General features: G+C 34.8%; 1 protein-coding gene and 2 pseudogenes across 1 annotated transcript; all 3 read left to right on the top strand.

The window, feature by feature from the left end:
• Positions 1-1,330: 1,330 nt before the first annotated feature.
• On the top strand, positions 1,331-2,135 carry LOC101710851 (cyclin-G1 pseudogene; annotated as a pseudogene).
• A 5,683-nt stretch (positions 2,136-7,818) lies between these two features.
• On the top strand, positions 7,819-18,033 carry LOC101710480 (olfactory receptor 9K2). The gene is made up of 2 exons (XM_087192296.1): positions 7,819-8,800; positions 17,979-18,033. Exons 1-2 carry the CDS (start codon positions 7,875-7,877, stop codon positions 18,031-18,033), a joined length of 981 nt encoding a protein of 326 aa, XP_087048422.1. The 5' UTR covers positions 7,819-7,874.
• Positions 18,034-23,561: 5,528 nt separating this feature from the next.
• LOC147823685 (putative G protein-coupled receptor 160) lies at positions 23,562-24,557 on the top strand (annotated as a pseudogene).
• The last annotated feature ends 422 nt before the right edge of the window (positions 24,558-24,979 follow it).

Here is a 24,979-nt window from a genome sequence, read left to right as displayed (position 1 = left end):
GACAAAATATAACAATATATGTGTGTGATCTGTTTACTGAAAGTTATGATGATGATCTGTGTATGATCTGTATGATGAAACAAAAAGACAACATAAATGGAGAAAGATGCAATATTTAACCCTAGAATGCTAAAAATACTTGCTATTTGTAAGATTTACAAGGAAAAGCAAAGTAGTTAACAGGGTGGAGGGAGGGATTGAGGAGATGCTTGCTAAAGATACAAAATTTTACTTAGGAGAAAAAAGTTCAGAAGATCTGTTGTGCAAGATAATGACTGATATAATGCTTTGTATACTTTATAATTAGTTTGAAAATAAGTTTTAAATATTCTCACAACAAAAACTGGTAAGTGGATGGAACTAATCCATACATTAATTAGCTCACTTTAATATAATTTCCACATTATGTACATATTTCAGAACATTATTTTGTATATTATAAATATATATGTTTTTACTTGTTAATCAAAAATGTATTATAATTTTAAAGAAATAATATTAAAAAAAGAATTTTAAAGATCTACTGAAGCAGTATTGCATATAACAATAAAGAAATTAGTGAAAACAAAAGAAAGAAAACAAGTAAGACTAGGGAAATCTTATTACCTTATTTTAAGGGTTACTCTAAAGTGAAAATTTAGTATTTGGAAAGACAAACACATGAATCACTGGAACTGAATAAGGTCCTGAACAAACACAAAATCTGGTTAATAAAAATTTACCATACTTCTGTTTCAATAGAAATCTATTATATCAATAAAATCAATTTTAACATTTTGAGAAAAATGAACTTTATTATAAACTTTACACATTATAATGAAACTGACACAATGAATTACAGATACAACATATTCCACTTTATGTATGCATGTGATCTACCAATAGAAACTGTTTTCTTTATTTCTTTCAATATCTGCACTTATTTTTCTTGTTTTACTGACTTGCCTAGGACTTACGTTGAATATAAATATTGAAGTTGAATATTTTTGTTTTCTTCTTGATCTTAGAAAACATTCAATCTTTTACCATTAAGTATGATGTTGGCTATGAATTTTGAGTAGCTATCTTCCATCAGGCAGAGAAAATTTGTGTCTATTTCTGCATCTATTAAAAATGATCACTTTCGCCATGGTCTGATCGGGAGGAGGGCAGTGCAGTCTCCGCGGCCCTGAGGAGACTTCCACCCAGGACAGTTGTCCCTCCCCGGGCCTCTCCTCTACAGCCCTCGAGTGTCCTCGCCTCCTAGGCCTCTCGTATCGGATACCTTGGGGCGAGGTGAGAACAGGCCCAGGGAGGGTGATCACGCGGAGGAGCCACAGTCTCTAGCAAGATGATAGAAGTCCTGACAACAACTGATTCCCAGAAACTGCTACACCAGCTGTATACCCTGTTGGAACAGGAGGCTAGATGTCAGCCAAAGGTCTGGGGCTTGAGACTAATTGAATCTGCACATGATAATGGCCTTAGAATGACTGCAAGACTGAGGAACTTTGAAGTGAAAGATCTTCTTAGTCTAACTCAGTTCTTTAGCTTTGATACGGAGACATTTTCTCTAGCTGTGAATTTACTGGACAGATTCCTGTCTAAAATGAAGATACAGCCCAAGCACCTTGGGTGTGTTGGATTCAGCTGCTTTTATTTGGCTGTAAAATCAATAGAAGAGGAAAGAAATGTCCCATTGGCGATGGACTTGATCCAAATAAGTCAGTATCGGTTCACGGTTTCAGATTTGATGAGAATGGAAAAGCTTGTATTGGAGAAGGTCTGTTGGAAAGTCAAAGCTACCACTGCCTTTCAATTTCTACAACTCTATTATTCTTTCATTCAGGAGAGCTTGCCATTTGAAAGGAAAACGAGCCTAAATTTTGAAAGACTAGAAGCTTAGCTTAAGGCATGTCACTGCAGGATCCTACTTTCTAAAGCAAAGCCTTCTGTGTTGGCCTTATCTATCATTAGATTGGAGATCCAAGGACAGAAGTGTGTGGAGTTAACAGGAGTAGAATGTCTTCAGAAACATTCCAAGATAAATGGCAGAGATCTGACCTTCTGGCAAGAGCTTGTATCCAAGTGTTTAAACTGAATATTCATCAAACAAGTGTTCCAAACCAAATGTTCAGAAGTTGAAGTGGATTGTTTCTGGGCATACTGCATGGCAACTGAAGCATAGTTACTATAGAATAAGCCATCTTCCAACAATTCCTGAAATGGTTTCTTAATTGGTAATTTTGGTTGTTATTCTCTGTATAGAGAAAATTGTATAATTTTCTTCTACAGTTGAAGTATTGAAATATTATCTTCAAAATAAATCAACTGGACTTGGAATAGCAAAAGGGAAAAACTGGTATCACCAATCTAATCAGCTAATATTTGAAGGCATTTGCTATATATAAGGTACAATACCCTAAGGGCTGGGCATGGTGGCGCATGCCTGTAATCCTAGCATTTAGGAGGCTGAGGCAGGAGAATCATCATATGAGTTTGAGGCCAGCCTGAGTTACATAGTGAGTTCAAGTTCAGCCTAAATTACATAGCGAGACCCTGTCTCAAAAAAACTTAAAAAAAAAAACCTTAGGAATTTCCAATCTCTAATATATATGTTAGCCATTTCATTAAATTAGCAGTTTAGAAAACAATGTTCTCTTTAATAATCTGAATTTTTAAGGTAATGCTGAAGTAATGCTATTTTAATTGCACATTTTGCTAAGTGTAGCCCTAAGCTTTAGCTCATTTAAAGTTATAATAGGACCAAAAGTTTGACCCATATATGAACTAATTGGAGAGAGTTAGCTTATAAGCAGAGAATCATTATGAATTTGAATGTTACACCTAAAGAAAAAGTAGTACAAAACAGATGATCACTTTTGGGTTTCTGGAAATTGCCAGTATTTCTCAACATACTGCTATTGCAACTGGAATAATAGAGAGTAATTATATTCATTAAAAATCATAAATTCAGTCACTGTATATATTCTATATGTTCTTGCCATCTAAATTTATTAACTTACAGTAATGATTTATCTTTTCCTGCTCACAATTGAATGTTAATATTTAATACATCCACATATGATTATGAAACTTGGGCATGAAAAATTTACTTTTAACAGCTAGTAGCATTTAGATAAATTTTGATAAGTTGGGGGCTTTTGTTCTTTACATAAATAGTATTATTGCAGCAACAAAAAAATTTCTTTGAAGCCTTTCTCCACAACCCTGAACTATGGACTCCATAATGTTATAATTGATTTAAATTGTGAACCCTCAGGCCAGGGATTTAGCTCAGTGGTGCCACCGCCTGCCTCACAAGCACAAGGGCCTGAGTTCGATCGCTGGTACCAAAAAACCCAAAATAACCAAAAAACAAAATATTGGGAAGGAGATTTAGCTCAGTGGTTTTGCTGCCTGCTGTGCAAGCAAAAGGACCTGAGTTTGATCCCCAGTACCAAAAAATAATAAATAAATAAATTATGAACCCTCAAAGCATCACAATTACATTAGTATGATGTTCTCCATCTTTGGAAAACTGCCTAATTAATGTAATGCTGCAGTAAGATTGTATAGATTTGAATTCAACTATAAAGCTAAAGACATAAATGTGAAACAAGCCTGAAAGGGTGAACTGTGAGTTTTCATTTCTAATATTAATTTAACTTTCTATACTGGATCAATATCTTATATTTAGGTGGTTTGGAAAATGGTAACCTACTTAATTTAAATGTTAAATTTTAAATTATGAGGTTTACATCAAAACCAACATTTCACACATGCACTTTTTTAAGGCATAATAAAGGTTATATTCTAGATAGTGTAATGGTTTCTTGGCACCCATAAGTCAAGCAGCAGATAGTTCAGAGATGAGAATGTTATTGCTATATGGGAATTACATTTACATTTAAAAACATTTTGTATTAAGCCAAAATACAGACCTACAAAGTTTGGTGCATATTCATTGAGCTATCTTTAATGTTTCTTCTAAAAAACAGGTGACATTTGTATCAATGATAAAAATTTCTATACAGAATCTACTTCCTCAGTCTTATCTAGTTCCATTTTTTTAAAAAATGTTCTATTATATTACACAGTTAAATCAAAATCAATTACCACTCTGAAAATTTGCTTTACCCTAAGATCTGGCTAGATAAAGCACTTCAGGTTTTACTATGAACTGTTTCTATAAAACTGCCATTGCTTCCAGTTTTGTTTTGCTTTGTTTTTTTAAGGAATAGAATATACTTTCACAAATTTCCATCATGTGTCTTTAGAGAAGTAAGGAGGCACCACCATAATTATGAGATTGCTGAGGTAGTGTTTTGAATTCTCCATATGAGCCAATCAGTATAAGGAAATGTACATATATTGTTAGTGTTGTAAACAGTTCGTGCAGCCTGAAGCCTGAGTCTGTCCAGAATGGATGTAACCAATTTTGACATCATGTTACAGATAACTAAGCATTGAAAAATAAACCAAAGAACCACAGTATATTCTACCTTTAACTTTTTGTAAACCACATTTTGTGGCTACTTAAAGTTTTACCATAAGGCTGATATATGTCAATATTTTGAAAATATCAGTATTAATTTTGAGTTGGCAGAGGTAACCTAACCAACTACCTTTATGTTTGGTACTAAGAGATATACCTTTCAATAAAATTATTGAAATGCAAAGAAAATGATCAAGCCATTTCTTTAAGTCAGAAATATGCTGGGTTATACCTATTGTTTTTATACTATTGAACCAGCCTTGAATTCCTGGAATAAATCATTGCTTAAATATATATATGCATTTTTTCTATATAATTGCATTTATAAAATTATGTATATGTTATATATAATTTATCATGAAATTACATATACTAAATTATATATACATGACCTCTCAATAGACACAGAAAACAAATTTAACAAAATTCAATATCTCTTCATAATAAAAGCTTAACAATTATGTTTAGAAACAATGTACTTAAACACAATAAAGACAAACATGACAACTCCATAGCTAACATCATATTCAATGTTGAAAACTTTCAAGCTTTTCTTTTAAGATCAGAAACAAGGCAAGGATGTTCACTGTCATCACTGCTATTAGTATTATAACTCCTAATCAGGATGATTTGGTAAGAGAAAAAAGTAAAAGCTATCTGAATCTGAAAGGAAAAAGTTACATTATTCCTGTTTGCTGAAGAGGATCGAACTCGGGTCCTTGCGCTTGAAGACTCTGTTTCAAAAAGAAAAGGAAAAAAGAAATTCTGTCATTTGTGACAACTTTAATGAAGTTAGAGGATATTATTGTACCTAAGTGAAATAAACCCAGCACAAAAATACAAATGCCACGTGATCTCACATATAATCTCACATAAACCAGTTGAACTCATAAAAAAAGAGAGTAGAATGCTGGTTACCACAATGTTGAGATAATATTTGGGGCAGTGGTGGCCAAGGGATGAAAACCTTAATTGAAAAAGAAGTAGTGAAAGAGAATGATTGTACAACATAGTGATTAAAATTAATAATGTACTTACTGTATTCTTTAAAATACCTAAAACTAGATTTTAAGTGCCCTCATCACAAATACTCATAAGTACGTCAGGTAAGGCATATGTTAGTTACCTCAGTCTAGTTATTCCTTCATGAAATCACTTTTTTTTTCTTGAGACAGAGCCATACTATGCAGTTTAGGCTGGCCTTGAACTCATGGCAATCCTCCTGCCGCAGCCTCCCAAGTGCTGGGATTACAGGTGTGTGTCACCATGCTCAGGGTGGTCATTCCTAAATGAATACACATTTCAAACATCTTAGTGTACATTATAAATATATACATTTTTCATCAGTTAAAAATAAATTGTTATTGTTGTTTGGGGGAAAAATTAGCTGACATTTTACCATTTTTTTCCTTCTGTACACTGAAATTATTCCAAAGAAATGCAACAGATATTTGTAATTTTAAAAAGACTTTTCTAACATAGGATTGCAATTAATTTATAGAAACACTGAGGGAGGAAAAGATGCTCCTAGAATGATGGACTCAGCAAAAGGAATATTATGTTGCTGACTTTAGTCTTTCAGTCACACAATGTTTACTAAATTTTTTTTTGGTTTATTTGTTTTTTCTTGTTGCTGTTGGCGGTGGTGGTGTTGTGGTGGTGCTGGGAATTTTAATCCACAGCTCCATGCATGCTAGGGAACTTCACCACTAAACTACTTGCCCAACAAATCTCAAAGAATTTTTAAATATAGATTCTTATCTCATGTAAATATTTTTACTGGGGTTTTTTTTGATAATTACATTGAGTGCTATCGTATCTTCCATTATATTTCTAACTATTTAATATTTAAATATTGGAAAGCATAGAATTAGCAAAACATCATCAGATTTAAGTTTGTGATTTAGGAAACATTCACCACATCATGAAAGTTCTGACATCCAGAAATATAAGCTAATGATAATTTGGAGAGAATGTTTGTTCTTTTTAATTTATACCAAATGTATTCGCTTATCTAAGGAGTTTCTTATAGGGTACAAACTGTTTAATCTATTTCTCTAGGCTTTTTAATATTTGCTGTAATAAATACTAGAAAGTTTTTCATTTTCAATAAAGTCCAGAGAGACTTCTCAAAGGACACACAAAAATCAGAGATGAAAAGTTTTTCTTGTATTTTGACTACTATTAGATTGTGTTTATGGCTTTGGTTTCTGCAACCCTCATGGAAAACAACCCAAGAGCCTGCCCATAATTAACTTTATGATTATACCTGTCTCAGTGGAATCCATCAGAGAAAATGAGCAAAATCTCAGTCCTGATATATTCTGAAAAAAGTTTCACAGGAATAAAAATAACAAAGACCATCATAGACAGCCACTCCTCTGACAGATAACAGTGGATCCTGGATGACATAAGGTTGCTATGATCCTAATACAGTATATCCATGGTTATAGCATTGTCCTCAATTTAAGATACATAAAATATAACAGTACTCAGAAAAAGAACTTTATTTTGATTTATATCTTGTTTATTTCCCCTGCTTCTAGAGTAAGATCCATTTGCTTTAATTCATTCAGTTTTGGTAGAAAGGCAGCCAGAGCAATGTAATAATTTGAATGTTCGCTAGCTTATCTCCACACTTCAAAAAAGGCCTAAATTACTAGAGCATCTTTTAACTGATCAATTACTATTACATTTGAAATATTAATAATGAGGCAATAAAAATGAATTTACTTAGAGAATGGACTTAATCTAAGAAAATTAATGCATATTTGAAAATAGCTTTACAAAAGTTTGCTTTTCTAGGCTTAAAGATTGTCTGATGTTATTAATTTTAGTGTGCCAATGATCACTTATATGTTTTCTCTCTTTCTAAAGATTGCTGCAGAAATAATAGAAACTAAATAGAATAAAATAGAACAAGGTAAGCATATTTTCTAAAATGTTTTTTATTGTCATGTAATGATTCTGGCACTGACTTGGCTATCAGTTTAAATGATTATGGACATCATGATAGGATTATATGCAATATTCTTATTTTAGAACATTTAATACTACTGTTTTAGGTACAGATAATTCTTTAACTGTAAATAATTGAAATTCTGTATATGAGAAAAATGAAACAATAAAAAATGCTACTTTCTAGCTAAAATTTTTGCAAGAGTATGATTTAATACAAAATCCATAGTACATGGTTCACTGTTCCATAGATTTCACGTAGATTTCTCCTATTTCAGGAGCCTAAATTCATGCTTCTTCATAATATTGAAATTGGCTTATGACCAATATATAATTAACCTGTATTATATTTCTACACTTATAGAATGTTTATATCTCTAGGATTAAAGGCAAGAGTTAATTTGTTTATTTTGCCTTGTGCCTCTCATCAGGTCTGTTCATGGGTGACCGGGGAACAAGCAATCACTCGGAAATGACTGACTTCATTCTTGTAGGCTTTAGGGTCCGCCCTGAACTCTGTATTTTCATTTTCCTACTATTTTTGCTCATATATGCCATGATCATTTTAGGGAATGTTGGGATGGTGGCCATTATTATGACTGATCCCCGGCTGAACACACCAATGTATTTCTTCCTAGGCAACCTCTCCTTTATTGATCTCTTCTACTCATCTGTTATTGCACCCAAAGCTATGACCATCTTCTGGTCTGAGAGCAAGTCCATCTCCTTTGCAGGCTGTGTGGCCCAGCTCTTTCTCTTCACGCTCTTCATTGTGACTGAGGGATTTCTCTTGGCAGCCATGGCCTATGACCGCTTCATTGCCATCTGCAACCCACTCCTCTATTCTGTTCAGATGTCAACGCGTCTCTGCAGTCAGCTGGTGGCTGGTTCCTACTTTTGTGGCTCCATCAGCTCAGTTCTTCAGACCAGCATGACATTCACTTTATCTTTCTGTGCTTCTCGAGCCATTGACCACTTTTACTGTGATACTCGTCCACTACAGAGATTATCTTGTTCTGACCTTTTAATCCATAAAGTGGTATCTTTTTCCTTATCCAGCATCATTATCTTGCCTACTATCATAGTCATTATTGTTTCATACATGTACATTGTGTCCACAGTCCTAAATATACACTCTACCAAGGGACGTAAGAAAGCCTTCTCCACTTGTAGCTCTCACCTGGGAGTCGTGAGTGTGCTGTATGGCGCTGGCTTTTTCATGTATCTCACCCCAAACAGATTTCCTGAACTCAGTAAAGTGACCTCCTTATGTTACTCCCTAGTCACACCTATGCTGAACCCTTTGATCTATTCTCTGAGAAACAAGGATGTCAAAGAGGCTCTAAAAAACCTTCTAGAGAAGAAACATACTATTCATTAATTATCTTCCAACACTTGATTGTGGCTATTTCTTTTAATTCTTTGTGGCCAATAATGAATTTTCTCCTGAATATTATAAAAATACTATTTTAACTTTTTCCATGTGATAAACTCTACCAAAATATTATTTTCCTTTCTGAGATATAATTAAATCCTGAATATCTTAGCTATATGAAATATTCTGGACATTAGAGAAGTATTTTTCATGATGATATCTCCCACTAATTTCCAGGAACATTTTGTTTCACAGAACTGAAATGTATTTCAGAGTGTTTTTGAACAATAATTTCACAAATTATTATACCATTTAAATATTTAGCATTTTATTGAGTATATGTCTTTGGATTACCCTTCCCTCCTACACAGAATTATGGAAATTGACAAAGATGCCTAGATTTTTTAAAATATATTTTATCAACTTTATAATTATTTTCATTGCACTATTAATGGTTATTAAATGTTTTCCTTGATCAAATAATTTTATTTGTTACATAGGGAGTAGTGCTGAGAAGGAGCAAGTAGTAAGTAACCTTCCCTACGTAGGTTAACTTGGACAATTGTAATATGAGCATGTGGAATCTGAGCACTATGGAAGAGCTGAGGCAGTTCTACTTGCTGGACTCTCATTTAAAAACTAAAGAGGGAGATACAAAATTGCCAACATTTTTGATGGCTTATCTCCTCATTTTGGATCTTTATAACTTTTTCTTGTGCTAATTATTGCTGAAGAACATTCAGTAAATATGTAAAAAATTGACTCATCAAAATAGAACAAGGACTCCATATAATACATGCTAGTCACTCCCATGTTAAATCATTTGCTTTCCTCTCCAAAAACTGAAACTGTCAAAGAAGCTCACAAAAAGATTCTGGGAGAAAACACTTTCATTTAATTCTATTTTAATTCTATTTATCATTTAATTCTATTTATTTTCATCTAAGTCATTTTATTCTATTTTAAGTCATTTAATTCTATTTAGAATTCTATTCTATTTTAATTCTATTTATTTTCTATTCTATTTCCAATGCCATGGATATCATGATAATTTAGAGATGTATTGATGCAAGAATATGCCTATGGATCTTAGAAATACTGAATGCTAGGTTATTTCTTTGAATTCCGCACATTAATAGCTTATATATTATAATCCTTTATAATGGCAAATATGGACTGTTTTGCTCAGCTGTTGATTTTGGAACGATTTTCTCTCTATGTCATCTTCTTTATCAGGACAGGTAATAATTGTCATATAATTTGATTTTAGTTAAAATATATTTCAAAGTATGTAAATCATGTTCTGTAGATGTAATTTAAGTTGGATTGTTTTATCTTTTGTCAGTAATACATATTAGAAGTATAGGGATTTAATTGGAAAAGATAAGAAAAGATAAAATCTAATGTAAGAAAAAGAAATTTTAAAATCATTTTTTAAAGAAGTACTTTAGAATATGTAGTGAGACAACTGGATTCTCTGTGGGGCACAAGGGCATAAGAATGGCATTATTTGTCCAGAAGCCGGAAAAATGACATTTAATGGTTTCTATGGATTGTTTTATTAATATTTCTTCTCCATTTATATATCTGTGAGATTGACCAATTAGCCTTAAAACTTCTCCCTGTTTACAGGAAAACCATAATGAAAAACTTTTTTAAAACCCCTATCATAATTTATGTCTTTGAGTGGATCATTCATCTAATCAATATCTGTTGGATTTTGATACATTCTTAACCCTATGAAAATTTCTAGTATAATTTCTGTACTTAAGAAGCTTACAATCAAATGGCTGAACAAAGAACTAAAGGATAATATAGTAAACACAATGAACTCAGACATACATAAGAAAATACAAAGAAAGGTAGAATCTGAATGTGAATGATCATATGTTCATGGTAAACTTCCTTGGCCCATTTTTAAAAGTAGAATTGAACAAGATGAAATAGGTTTCCAAACAAAGGTAAATAAATGTGTAGTGATTTTCAGGAAGCTTAATAACTTATTCTTAATGTACAAAACAGGGAGCAAGAGAATTAAAAGGAAATCCATGGAAATCATACAAACCTTTATGACAAGCAAAAGAAGATGACTAGTCTCTAGAAAGAGGGAGAAAAGCATTGAAGATTTTTTTCCCATTGAGTTTATTGGTACATTTTAGGTATGTAGTACAAAGACATTAATCATTGGGAAATTGTACCTTTACATGATATATCTTGGTTCCCACTTTTTCCCCATTCCCCTGCCCTCCCTTCAACCTTTTCACCCCTCCCTATTTACAAAGACTTTGTTCCCATTTTTTCCTTTTCTCATATTTTTTTTCCTTTCCTTTTTTTCTTTTCTGCTATCCCTCTCAGTTCCCCTTCCCCTTTAGACCTTTTTAAGAAAGGTAGTGTCAGGTAAAAGGGCCGAAGACCAAGACCAGACCAGGCCACAACAAGCCTTTATTAGGGGAATAGATCTGCCGGGCTGTCTCTGAACAAAGGAGAGACAAAAGCAATATGGCTGGGGCAGCGAGTCTTTTATAGAGACTAGGGTGGGGCTTGTAGGGGCTAAGGCGGGGTTGAGTGAGGTAGTGACTAGGGAATGGAGGAGCCGGTGATGTCACTAGGTGGTAGGAGGTGAGCAAGTATTAGGTTACTGTCTAGGTTGGAACAGGGGCATGCTGGGAAGAAGGGTTTGTTCTTTGGTGGGAGCAACCATCTTGGCATGATGTCACACAGGGGAGGGGGCAAGGCACCATAGGAAGAGGGCAGCTACTATACTTAATAGCTGCTGAGGTGGTGGGAGACCTATCAGGTAGTATTTTGTTCAGATTGGCATTTGACAGATATCACATGAGTAGAAGATAAATTCTGAGAAGGAAATATTAGAGTCACAAAAATGGGTGGTAGTCCAACTATTATTAAATCCATATAACTAATAGCTATCAGATTTGTCCTTTCTTTCCATCCTCAGTAATATATCAAATCAATCAAATCTTTGCCCTTTTTCTGCTGAGAATTAATTTTTTAAAAGAGAAAGATTCCCCATTATATGCATAAAAATGTTATCTCTCTATACTTGTGATACAGAAAAGTTTTAGATAACTTAATAGATTGAATATTAAGGTAGTTGTAGAAGCAAAATAAATAATGTGTTCTTTTAAGATTTGCTTTTCCCATAACTCCTTGTTTAAGGTGAGGATTATCTGACTCTAACTGGTAACTTCATTAACCTAACAAAGTTACCACCCTCGCCAGGGTGAATTTACAATGGATATGGCCTATCTTGTGTCTGTGACTTGTAAATAGGAACTGGAATTGTATTTACATATCAAAGACCACTAGGGGTGAGATAATGACTAAAAAGGATATAAAAAGGGAAATGCTGAACAAAGCAGGTGTGGATACTGACCAGAGTGGTTTCTGGCATTCCGCCTGCTTGGGAGAAGAAATGTTATTATTTTATCCAAATTCTGTGTCTCTGTGTATTTCTTTCCGAGATTTCTGCAACACTTGTGTTTCTTAAATAGTCCTTTAATATAGTTAAACAAATTTCTTTTCTTCATATGCCATTATTTAATACAGAACATTGGGAAAAATGGAGGATTCACTATGTAGAAAACTTAGATTTTTCAGGGAAGATATCTTTTTCTTGAGATGAACAGAAATGTGTTTGGTTTGAAAAGGGCACATTTGACTGTATGGTTCTATCTAGACTTTCCCTCAAAGCTTCATGTAGTCATAGATGGGAGTTTCAAAGGTGGCTGGATTTTACTGTGTGAATGTGGAGTAAGGGTGTGATACTAGGCTTAAGGGTGTGGATAATGGAAGCCCCACCCAGGGTATGGTGGCATCTGGTTTATAACCTGGATAGAATATAAAGGCACAGAAAGAAGGCAGGCTTGCTCCTGCTGGATGATGCTGATCATTGCCTTCTACTTCCCATGCCATGGACTGTTTCTCCTCTGCAATGACCCTCTGCCATGCTGCCCTGCCTTGGAACCAGCTGATTATGGACTGAACCCACTACAAACTGTGAGCTGAAATAAACCTTTCCTCCTTTGACTCTGGGTGTAAGTATTTTGTCTCAGCAAAAATAAGAATAAAAATAACCAGGACACTGAACAAGCCTCCTGTTGTGGTTTAGATCTAGAATGTCCCCTAAAAGTCTCATTTGTTAAAAGGTGAGACTTTTAAAAGGTGATTAGATATGGGAGCTCCAAACTCATCTGTGAATTTATTATCCATTGATGAGTTCACAGCTGAGTGTGCTGTTAGGAGGTGGGACCTTGTTGGAAGAGGTAGTCAATGAGGGAGTGCCCAAAAAGTATATTTTTGTACCTGACTCCTCCCTTCTCTCTTTGCTTCCTGGCTGTCATGAGTTGAACATTCTTTCCTCCACCATTTTTTCACACCATTCTTTTCTGCCTTATAACCAGTCAACCATGGACTGAAACAATAAGCCCCCCGCAAAAAAAACCTCTCCTTTAAATTGTGGGTGTCTGGTATCTTGTCCCAGTGACAAGAAAGTAATTAAGACACCTCCTCTGAGAGGAAGTTCTAAAACATTCATACAAAATTCTGAGTCATATAATTGAAATCCACTTGAATGAAAGAGAATCCTAATTACTTTCATTTCTGGTCCACATAAATCCAAAGCATATATATGTTTTTATTATTGCATATCAATTTTACAAAATATTGAATTTCATTATGGCATTTTTATACATGTGTATTTTATCATATCTATCCCCCTGCTATTCTTACTTATAACTCCAGCCCCTTATTCTCTTCCTGTTTAACAGTCTCCCATCTTGTCTCATGTCAACTTTTCTCTTTTTCAGGATTAGAGACTGTATACTATACTTGACTTTCTGGGTCTGGTTTATTTCACTTAACATGCAGATCTTCAGTTCCATTCATTTTCTAGTAAATGACAACATTTTGTTCTTCCTGATGGCTGATTAATACTCTATTGTGTCATTGTGTGGGTATATGTGCATATGTATGTATGTGTGTGTTTGTGTGTGTATGTCCCTTCATTCATGATGGAAACCTAAATTTATCCTGTCTTGGTTATTGTGAACTGTGCTGCAATAATCATAGACATGCTGTTCTCCCTAAAGAATGCTAACTTTAATTCCTTCAGGTATATACCAAGGAGTAATATAGCTGGATCAATGGTATCTGTATTTTTAGCTTTTTGAGAAACCTGTATACTGATTTCCTTAGTGGCTATAGTAATTTACATTCCCACCAACAGTGTATAAGGGTTTCTTCTCTGTATCCACATCAGTATTTATTGTTGGTGTTTTTTTTACTCTGGATGATAGGCATTCTGCCTGGGATGAGATGGAATCTCAAAGTAATTTTCATTTGCATTTCCCTATTGGCTAAATATGTTGAATTTTTTTTTTTTTTTTTTTTTTGGTACTGGGGATCGAACTCGGGTCCTTGCACTTGCTCGGCAGGCGGCGAAACAACTGAGCTAAATCCCTGGCCCTATGTTGAATATTTTTCATGTAATTATTTGCCATTTGTATTTTTTCTTTTAAGAATTGTTTGTTCATTTCACACATCCAGCTTTGACTGGATTAATTTTCCCTTTGAAATTAAGATCTTTTAGTTATTTATATATTCTGAATATTAATCCTCTGTTTTAAGAGTAGCTGAAAAAGATTTTCTTCCACTCTGTAAGCTGCCTCTTCACTCTGTTAATTATTTCCTTTGCTGTGCAGTAGGTTCTTGGTTTTATGTAATCCCATTTGTCAATCTTGCCATTATTTCCTGAGTTAATGTAGTCCTATTCAGGAAGTTACTGCTTGTACCTCTATCTTGAAATGTTTGTCTTAGGTTTTCTTCTAGTAATTTCAAATTTTCAGGTCTTATATATAAGTCTCTGATCCATTTGAGTTGATTTTTGTAGAGGGTGAGAGATAGGGTTCTATTTTCAATCTTCTGCACATGGATATCCAGTTTTACCAGCACTATCTGTTGAAAAGACTCTTTTTCAAGGCAAGTTTTTGATTCTTTATCAATTATCAGATGGCTATAGTTGTTGAGGTTCATTTCTGTGGCCTCTATTCTATTCCCTTGGTCAACATGTCTGTATAAGTGGTGGGATCATGCTACTTTCCTTACTATAACTCTATTTTATACTTTGAAATTGGAATTGCAACAAAAATTGTCATTTTTGTTGAGGGTTCCTTGGTTATTCTGGGACTTTTATACTGCCAAGTAAATTTTAGCATTTTTAGTGTTTTTGCTTGGAGAACAGCATCAAATGTTCTCTATGGAGAATGTCATTGGTATTTTGATGGGGATTACCTTGACTTGAAAGATCACTTTTCATAATGTGGCTATAGTAACAATATTAATACTGCTAATCCATGAACATGGAAGGTGTTTTGATCTTTTAGTATCTTCAATTTCTCTGTGCAATGTTCTATAATTTTCATTATAGGGATCTTTCTCCTCTTTAGATATGTTGATTCCAAGGTGGTATTTTTTGAAGCTATTGGGAATGGAATTGATTTCTGTATTTCTTTCTCAGTGAATTCTTTATTGGTGTATTGAAAAGCTATTGATTTATTTATTTTAATTTGTGTTTTGCTACTGTGATGAATTTGCTTATCAGATCTGAAAGTCTTTTTGCTAAGCTCTTTAAAGTCTTCTATATATGGGGCAATATCATCTGCAAATAAGAGCAATTTGATATTTTTCTTTCCTGTTTGTATCCCTTTTGTTTCTTTCTCTCTCCTAATTGCTCTGAAAATTTCAAATAATATATAGAACAGGAGTGGTGAAAGTGAAACACTGTCTCATTTCTGATTTTAGAGAAAATATTTTTCAGCTTTTCCCAACTCAGTATAATGTTGGCTGTTTGTCATATAGAGTCATATGTTTTGTATATTTGTCATATAGAGTATATTGAAGTAAGATTCTTTTACACCAAGTTTATTCAGAAATCTTATCATGAATACACGTTTGATTTTGTTAAAGATCTTCTCCAAATCTATTGATGATCATGTGATTTTTAGTCTTGATTCTATTTGTGGGCTATATTACATATATTGATTTGCATATGTTGAGTCATCCTTGCATCCCTGGAATGAAACTAACTTGATCATGGTATATGATCTTTTTATTATGTTGTTGAATTAATTTGCAAGTATTTAGAATTTTTGCATCAATATTTATTAAATGTATAATCTACATTTTACTTTCTTCTTGCATCCATATCAAGTTTTGGTATCACTCTGATATTACCCTCATAGAATGAGTTTGGAAACATTTCTTTTCTATTTCATGAAATAGCTGAGCACCTTCCAAAAATGTCTGATAAAATTTAGTGGTGAATTTGTCTAATCCTGTATTTTTCTTTATTAGACATTTTTATCCTTTAATCTCATTGTTTGTCCTTGATCCATTTAGGTTTATTATATCCTCATATGAGTCTTGAAACAAATGTATATTTCTTCTATATTTGCCAATTTATTAGAATATAACTTATAAAAAAAAAGCCCCCAATAATCCTGTGGATTTCACTGATACCAGTTTTGCATGCCCTTTTTCATATGTAATGATATTGATTTAGTTCTTCTATTTTTTGTTAGTTTCTAATGGTTTATTAATCTTATTTATCTTTTTGAAGATCAACTCTTGCCTGGAACCATCCTATGGATGCATCAGCACTATGCCCCCAGAGCATGCCATGTGGGCTGCTGGGTATCTGAATCCATACTGCAGAGGTGCTGGGGTGGCCATAAAGGCCATGGTTATGAGCTCCAGAATATATAGCAAAAGTGAACAACAGAGAGAGGGCCTCTCTGAGGCTTCTCAATGACAATTGAAGCCCAATGAGAAAGTGAAGAAAATCTCTACATTAAAGGCACACTGGACCACCGAGGTTGGGAAGTTGGTGGGATCAGTACCTCCCATAGAAACCCAGGCTTGCTTAGGGGGAAGGACAGCTAGAATCTGCAGTTGAACCTTGCAGAGATCAATCCTGCAGGAAGTCAGGGACTTCAGCTTAGGCCTTGTAGCCAGAAATCAGCCTGAATCTCAGTGGACTACAGCTGGCTTCTTGAGACTAATCAACTTAAATCTGCACGTTGCAGCCTACGTTGTCAACCAGGACAACAGAGACATACCCTGAGGGAGATCCTTTTTTTGCTTTCTTTTTCTCTCTCTCTCCCTTCTTGTTCTGCATTTCTCTCCTTCTTAGTTCCTGTTCCTGTCCAATTTCAGTTTGTTTTTCTCTCTTTCCTTCTCTTGACTGTCATTATTCTTATAGGAAGGTGAATACAATTTCTAGCTTCCCTATTGCTGTTAGTTTGTTCTCTTCTTGTCTTTGTTCCTTCACTCTGTCTTTTCCTCTTGTCTTCAACAGTTTCCCAAAATTTGCATGATCTTCCTGTGTCCTCTTAGCCCAGAAAATAAAATAAAAAACAGCACCACCAACAAAAATAGAAATAAGAAGACACCTAAACAAGGTCCAAATCCATACTTCAATCTCACTAGAGGCAAATTCTGGGGGCAACAAAGTGGAATGATCTGTTAATCAACCACCTGGACACCTGGAATTGATAGCACAGGAAGTAACAAATGAATGAGGCTCTAGAAAAATTCAAAACAGAAATAATTTCCCACATAACTACAGAGATGGTGAGCAGAATGAAAGACATGATTAGAGAATCTAGAACAGAAACAGATTTTAAAAATTAAATAAGCTCAGGATTAAGATGGAAGCATGACTAACCAGCATAGGAAAGAAATGGAAACCATAAACACCCAACATAGGAAAGAAATGGAATCCATGAAACAGATTCAAACAGATATAGAGGAGATTAAAAACTCCACTGACAGTATTCACAGTAGATTGAGCCAATGTGAAGACTGAATATCAGATATAAAAGACAGGATGAAAAGACCATGAAAAGAGAGATTTCTTAAAAATAGTAAGGGATTATGAGAAATCGATCCAGCAGCTGCTAGATAATGCAAAGAAGAGTAACATAAGACTGATAGGAGTCCATGAAAAAGTGGAAGAAAGTACAAATGATATTAAAACCTTGTTCGCAGAAGTAATGACAGAAAACTTCCCAAATAAAGGAAAAGAATTAGACATACAGATAAGTGAGGCATATAGAACTCCAACTAGCCATGTTCAAAAAAATGTACACCAAAGATCAACTCTTTCATTGATCCTTTGCATTGTTCTTTTAGTATGTTTCATTAATTTCAGCTCTAATTTTTATTATTTTTTCCTTCATTAGGTTTGGTTTTGATTTTTGTTTATTTTTCTAAGGCTGAAACATGCATCATTAAGTTCTTTATTTGAAATACTCTGATATTTTGATGTGGGCACTTGCAGCTATAAACTTCCCTCTTAAAAATGCCATTAGTGCTTCCACAGATTTTACTGTGTTTTGCTTCATTTTTCATTTGATTCTAGGGTGTTTTTAAATATCTCCCTGATTTCTTCCAGACCCACTGATCATTCAAACATAAATTATTCAAGGTCAGGGATTTAGCTCAGTGGTTCTGCTGCCTGCCTCTCAAGCACAAGATCCCAAGTTCAATCCCCAATACCAAATAAATAAATAAACAAATTATTCAGGCTCCGTGTGTTTGTATAGTTTCTGCAAATTCTCTTGCTACTGCTTTCTACATGTATTGTATTACCAACTAAAAAGATGCAAGAAATTATTAGAATGATTCATCATTGTTAAAACTTGCTTTATAGCCTAAAATATGATCTATTTTGAGGATGTTTCATGGTTTACTGGAAAGTGTGTGCATTCTACAGATGTTGAATATAACATTCTATAAATATTAATTCCATTTCACATATGGTCTAGTTTAACTGTTGTTTCTTTGTTGATTTTTTGTCTCAATGACATATATTGGTGACAGTGCAGTATTTGAAGCAGCTACTGTTATAGTATTAGGCCTTATCTGTCCCCTTAGATAAGTTATGCTTATTTTATGAAATTTGATGCATTGATGCTTAGTACATATGTGTGTGTGTGTGTGTGTGTGTATATATATATATGTATATATATATATAATTGTTATACTTTCTTGGTGGATTGTTCCATTTATCAATATAAAGTGGTATATCTCTTCCAATTTTAGCTTTAAGTCTGTTTTGTCTGAGTTATACTCAGACTGCTACTGCTTGCTTTTGGATTTCTTTGAATGAATATTTTTCCATCCATTCATTTTAAGTGTGTCTATGTTTTTGCTGGTGATATGTGTTTTCTGTTGGCAACAAAAAATTTAGTCTCATTTTTTAATCCAATCTGCCAGTTGGTAACATTTTTAAAGAATTAAGATCATTTGCATTCATGCTTATTATTGAAAGTATGTACTGTACTAATTTCCATTATGTTGTTGTTCTCCTAATGTTTAGTCTTTCTTAATTCTAATTTGTTTATCTACCTATCCTCTTCTATGTGCAGGATTGCTTTAATTCCCCCAGATGGGGTTGATGATCCATGATGCTTTATCAGTCTCAGGGCTGAATTCATTCCAAAAGCCCTTTATTCTTTATTTCCTTGGGCATACCTGAGCCATTGCTAACCCCAGTTAACTGTGCAGCATGTGGACCAATTTGGTGGCCCCTCTCACATCAAAAGTCAATTGTTTGTGTGTATAAGGGCATGACAAATGCCAAGCAGAAGGTACACTATATACTCAAGTGTAAAAAAAACATAGTTCATTTAGATTTTGAATAAGACAGCTAGAGAGGGGAAACCCTGAGATGGATAGAGCTGGGTAATCAGCTACACTGACAAGAATGAAAATAAGAATAGACAATGAACTAGGACTTTGGGCCAAGAATAAACTTCTTCAGGCAGCATACAATGCAACCCCTTCGTACTAAAGGGATTTGCAGCCAATTCCTATTATGCTTCTGTGCTTCCAGAAACTTAAAATGCAAAAAAATCAATTTTTCTTTAAAATCTCAGTTTATTTAAACCCTACACACTGAATAATTTGGTTATGGAGCCTGAGTTCCAATTGGTCATTTTAAATTCACAGAGCTACCAGCACTAGGTGGCCACAAAACAATTAAGCAATTCCTGTGTTCCACTTATCCATAAAAAGTTCTGGACTAAGGTTGTTATCTCCTGGCTAGCTCTGCCAAATATTGTTGAGTAGCTCCTCTTAAAATGGCTCACCAATTAAAATTATGCCACATTCATCTTCCCTCAAACAAAGAATTGGACAAGACAAAACAAAAATGGTGCCAAAAGTTTATTTGAAAAGTGAAGGGTGAAGGACTAAGGGGAAAACTGACTCTGCAGATTGAACTTGGGATGAGCAAAAGTAAGGACAAAAGCAAAAATAAAAGCATATCCTACTCTATAAGATGCAGAGTGGGCTATTGTGAAGAGTCACAATATTGGGCTCCTCATGACATCTGTTTCTATATATGTAGTCTACATCTCATAGAAACAAGTGAGAAGTTCTAAATAAAGGGTCCTCAGAATTATTTGGTACTTTCTTGGGATCCTGCATTAGATGATAATCAATCCTCTGATCTGCCTGGAGAGAGGGGTTGTTCAGGCTAAAGAAAGAAAGAAAATAGAGGGATAATTTCAAAGTACATGGGGGCGTGACTAGGAGGTCAGTGCCTGAGTGGGCAAAGACAACACCAAACTAGCCATTATTTATTGGGTGCACACAATAATTTAAAGGAGTATTGGGTGGCTCAGAGGGCAGCAATAGTCTTATGTTGATAAGGATGGTGAGAAGGGCAAAGAATTTTTACAGTAGTAGGTGGGACAAGATAGGCTAATAAGGAATTTGTTCTTCCCCCAGGTGAAAATTGTCTCTCTTTTTTTAATTACTACTAGGTTCTCAAAGAGCCAGGATGTCTTCAGCTGATGTAATCTTGTCCTTGACCATCACAGTATCACAGGACCATCAAGGCCTCAGTTTGTGACCAGAGGTACATGGAGTTATATTTCTGCATGCCATTGCTAGCTCATGGGCAAGGTGTCATTGTGCCTTAGACAACCTTAATCATAAATTATGAAATGATTTTCCCAAAATTGTATAGAATGGCTCTCAACAGATCTCCCTTTCTTTTTATTTGCTTTTAGAATTCAAATCATGACCTGTGGTTGCAACATCTTCAGACATTGTTTGGTTTGAGCTCCTCTGTAGCAGACTAAGAAGAGAGCAAGAAAACATAATCCAATTACTACTACCACAACAATATAAAACCAGAAATGACCCTTGAGATAATTAATGGGATTAAGCTGATCAAGTATAACAGAAAATGTACCCCAGTTTTGAATCTGGTCATCAAAATTAGCAGTCTGTTGGGACATAGATAAAAGTTCTTTTTGGAAGGCATCAAGATCCATAGTTACATTTTTGTGCAATGCTCCTTTTACATGTTTTTTGACATGTTCCCGTTAGTGGCTAGATCAATTATAAGGTAAATGAGTAATATTATAATGACATTTGAGGCCCTGTTGTAGCTGTAAACTTTCAATCTTATCTCCCATCCAGAGAACAGTAGTTTCAAGCACACTTATCTGGGATTGCAGTTTAGCATCTATAGAATGTTGTTATTTTCCAGGCCTCATCATCAGTCTTGGTCTAATTACTATGAAATGAGCTGTTTGATCAGAGTTGCCCAAGGCAACAGAGAAAACAGCTACACTTGAAATCAATAATACCAACAAGACTATGACAGCAATGATTAGTTCCAGCATTTTCTTTGCTCTCTGAACAAGATGATCAAGCAGGACTTGTAACAAAGGAACAGTAGGTGTATATGACCATGGTTCAGTAAAATAAACAGGAACCTACACTCCTGGCATATGCCCTAGGATCATTAGAGTCTTATTTTGTACAGATCCAAAGGAATACAATGACTCAAGGTACATTTTTGACAGGTAAAAGTGTTAGCATCCCATTGTATATTCCTATAGGTGAAAACATATGGGTTATAGATACATATGGAAACTTGAACAGGCCAATAGTACTCTGTTAACAATGTAGTATTGCCAGAGGCTGATTTTAAATCATTCCAGTCCATAAGCTTCCTTAAATATGGAAAGAGCCAATTTCCATAATGTTTTTTGGGCAGGCCCAAGTTTTCCATTATGTAAAAACTGAGTAGAAGTTATACTAAAGCCTTCTTCTGTCCAACTTATTTCTGTAGTAGGGACAGATTTTTTTAGTTATGTTATCAAGGTTAGTACAGTTTAATTTTTATCAGTCTGTATTATTGTCCTTTCTTATCATAAAATTTTCCCCATGGTCCTCAGTCAATAAATTCATATGATTCCAGTTTTCCATATCTTCTTGATTAGCCCCTACAAATATTCTATGGTGGAGGTGCATCTTTCTGAAATCCATTCCACATAATATGAGCCTGACAAATTGGATATTTGAGTAGGAAGGAAGATCTATTTGTTCTCCAGCCACGAGAATGGACCTGAGTTAACATAACAAAGTTTTCAGGGGTATGGACTAACTAGGTCTGAGATGAGGTAGCATAACAATTATTAGACTGTATGGAAGCATCTTCCACACACAGAGGAGGAAAAGTAAAATGAGAAGTATAATTCACAACTGTTTTATTTTTCATGTCTATAGGGATAACCAGGTACACAATTATTATAATCAAAGGAATTTTCTCTTTAGATCACTGTGCTATAAAGAAAAACATAAGGTTTATAGCTACAAATACCAGTTTGCACATTTTTGTATAACTTTAAATATAGGATCTTTCTTTCCCGTGCTGAAGTCAAATCTCTACCAGTCCTTACTTTACCCTGGATAAAAGACAATCGAAGGTTCCTGGATGACAGCCATGGTATTTCTCCATTATCTGTTAAAACACAAGCATAAGCTTTTCTCCGTGTTATTAATTGTATTGAGTTATTTTACCTTTTAGTTAGGACATCCTTTCACAACACTTATGTCTAGGGCATGTCTGTATATTTATCCTTGTGCCAGTGGAGTTCTGATGAAGCCTATTTACTTTCCACAAGTGGATTTTGAAATTTTTTTTAAATGACAGTATGACACCCGCTTTACGGGTCTGCAGCGGGCTGATCCCGGCTAGATCGCCGGGGGCCTTGTCCCCTCCCCTGCTAGGAGCGCCCGCGGAGAGGAGGGCAGCGCGAGGCGGGGCGAAGAGGGGCGGGTGCCTCCCCCCCCCCCCACCGTGGGCAATCACCTGGGGCTGGTGGTGCAGGTGCCTCCCGGTGACCTTGCGGCGGGCTGGGTAGGGTCCCTGCGCGGGACTCGGGGCGCGAGCTCCGGCCGGTGGTTTGGTGGTTTCTGCTGGCGGACTCCGGAGAAAGGTGCGACCCGGAGCCCCGCGAGGAGCGCCAGCAACTCAACTTCCAGAGATAACCCACACCAGCAAAGGATGTTCTTTCCATTCATTACACTTACAAAAACAGAGCTTACATAGCATTTTGGCATAGCAAAATGAAATGCAAGGAACCAACAGTGATATAATTGAGGGCAGCAAAATCAAAATAAAATAGGATCATTGGTTAGGAAGACTCTGGAGAGACTCATCTGGTCATTCCATCTAGGCCTCCTCCGAGCAAAACACCACTTGGCAGTCGTCAGATTGGCAGCTATGCTTCTGTGTCCTTGTAACACGAACCTGTGACGGAACTTTTTCAGATAAGGTCAAGTTAAACGATAGTATGTGAATGGAAAATAAAGTGAAGCAGTGTTTTATTATGTATTTTCCAGCAGGTCTTCTTGAAATTTAAAAATATGACATCTTTTTCTTCAGACAGCTGCTCTTTTCAGAACCAGTTACATCAAAAGAATCAGCCTCTAGATGCTACTTTTCTGTTGTTCTTGATCGTACTTGGGAAAATATTACTAAATATCCTCACACTAGGAATGTGAAGAAAAAACAGCTATCAAAATTTTATGGAATATTTTTATGTTTCATTAGCATTTGTTGATTTTTTATTTTTGGTAAACATTTCCATTATATCCTATTTCAGGGATTTTGTACTTTTAGGTTTTAGATTTACTAAATACCATATCTGTCTCTTTGCACAAATTATTTCCTTTATTTATGGCTTTTTTCATTATCCAATCTTCTTAATATCTTGTATAGATTATTGCTTGAATTTCTCTAAACTCACCAAGCTATCATCTAAATGTCAGAAGGCGTTTTATTTCTTTGCAGTAATTTTGATTCGGATTTCAGTCCTTGTTTATATTTTGGGAGAGCCAGGTATCCACCAAAGCCTGAAGGCACAGAATATTTCTTACCAATGTCCTGTCTATGTCAGCATTCAGAGTTACTGCCTTTCACTTCCCATGATGATAATTTTATTTATGGCTTTTATAACCTCTTGGTCAGAAGTTATTACCTTGGTACAGGCTATTCAAATAACTTCCTGTATGAATGAGCCTATCTTTTATGTTCCTTCTTCATCCCTCCCTAGTTACATTGTAAACTCTAGAAGAATACTCTTGCCCAAGCTCATTGTCTGTTTTCTTGGTACCTGGTTACCATTTGTACTGCTTTAGGTATTCATTCTTTTACTTAAAGTACAGATTCCTGAACAGTCCCTGGTTGTTCTTTGTCAATAGTTTTCTCATTGCCACCATTTGTTGGTTTGTCACAAGCTTTATTTAAGAAATACCTCATTACCCATAGATCCATTTGTCAACTGGAAATGCTGCTTCATTCCACTTACAATGCATAATTTTGTACAAATTGAAAAGCCTACATCAATAATAATTTGTTAATATGTTACCATCTTAAAGCTGAACCAATTATAATAAAATCATAATCAGAAACAGGAAAGAATGGTGACTCAGGACATACCAAAAAGTGGCACTAAACTGAAGCTCTTTTTCCCCTCTAACCATTTATACTTTGCCAGCATAATTTTGGGGTTATGATATAGTTTATTAAATGTTTTCTTTTAAAAACAAGAAGTTCTTATGCCTATTCAGGACTACCGTATAAATAAATTTGTTATTAATACAAAAGTGAAATAAGTTAAAAAATAAATAAATAAATAAAATGACAGTAACAAGATCTAATTAAGCTTTTGGAGGAGCTGTACTCCCCCTTTCTATTTTAGAAGTTGTGCTTTAAAGTTTGATGAGTATGTTTGACACTTGTTCGTCTCTGGAGGTCATATGGAATAAAACTCATGTTTTAG

The sequence above is a fragment of the Heterocephalus glaber genome, unplaced genomic scaffold (assembly GCF_053883595.1).
Source record: "Heterocephalus glaber isolate CG9 unplaced genomic scaffold, H.glaber_assembly_v1.0 deba00001569, whole genome shotgun sequence".
In the NCBI taxonomy this organism is placed as follows: Eukaryota; Metazoa; Chordata; class Mammalia; order Rodentia; family Bathyergidae; genus Heterocephalus; species Heterocephalus glaber.
Note: the sequence above shows the minus strand (reverse complement) of the source record. Positions and strands in the feature narration are given on the sequence as shown.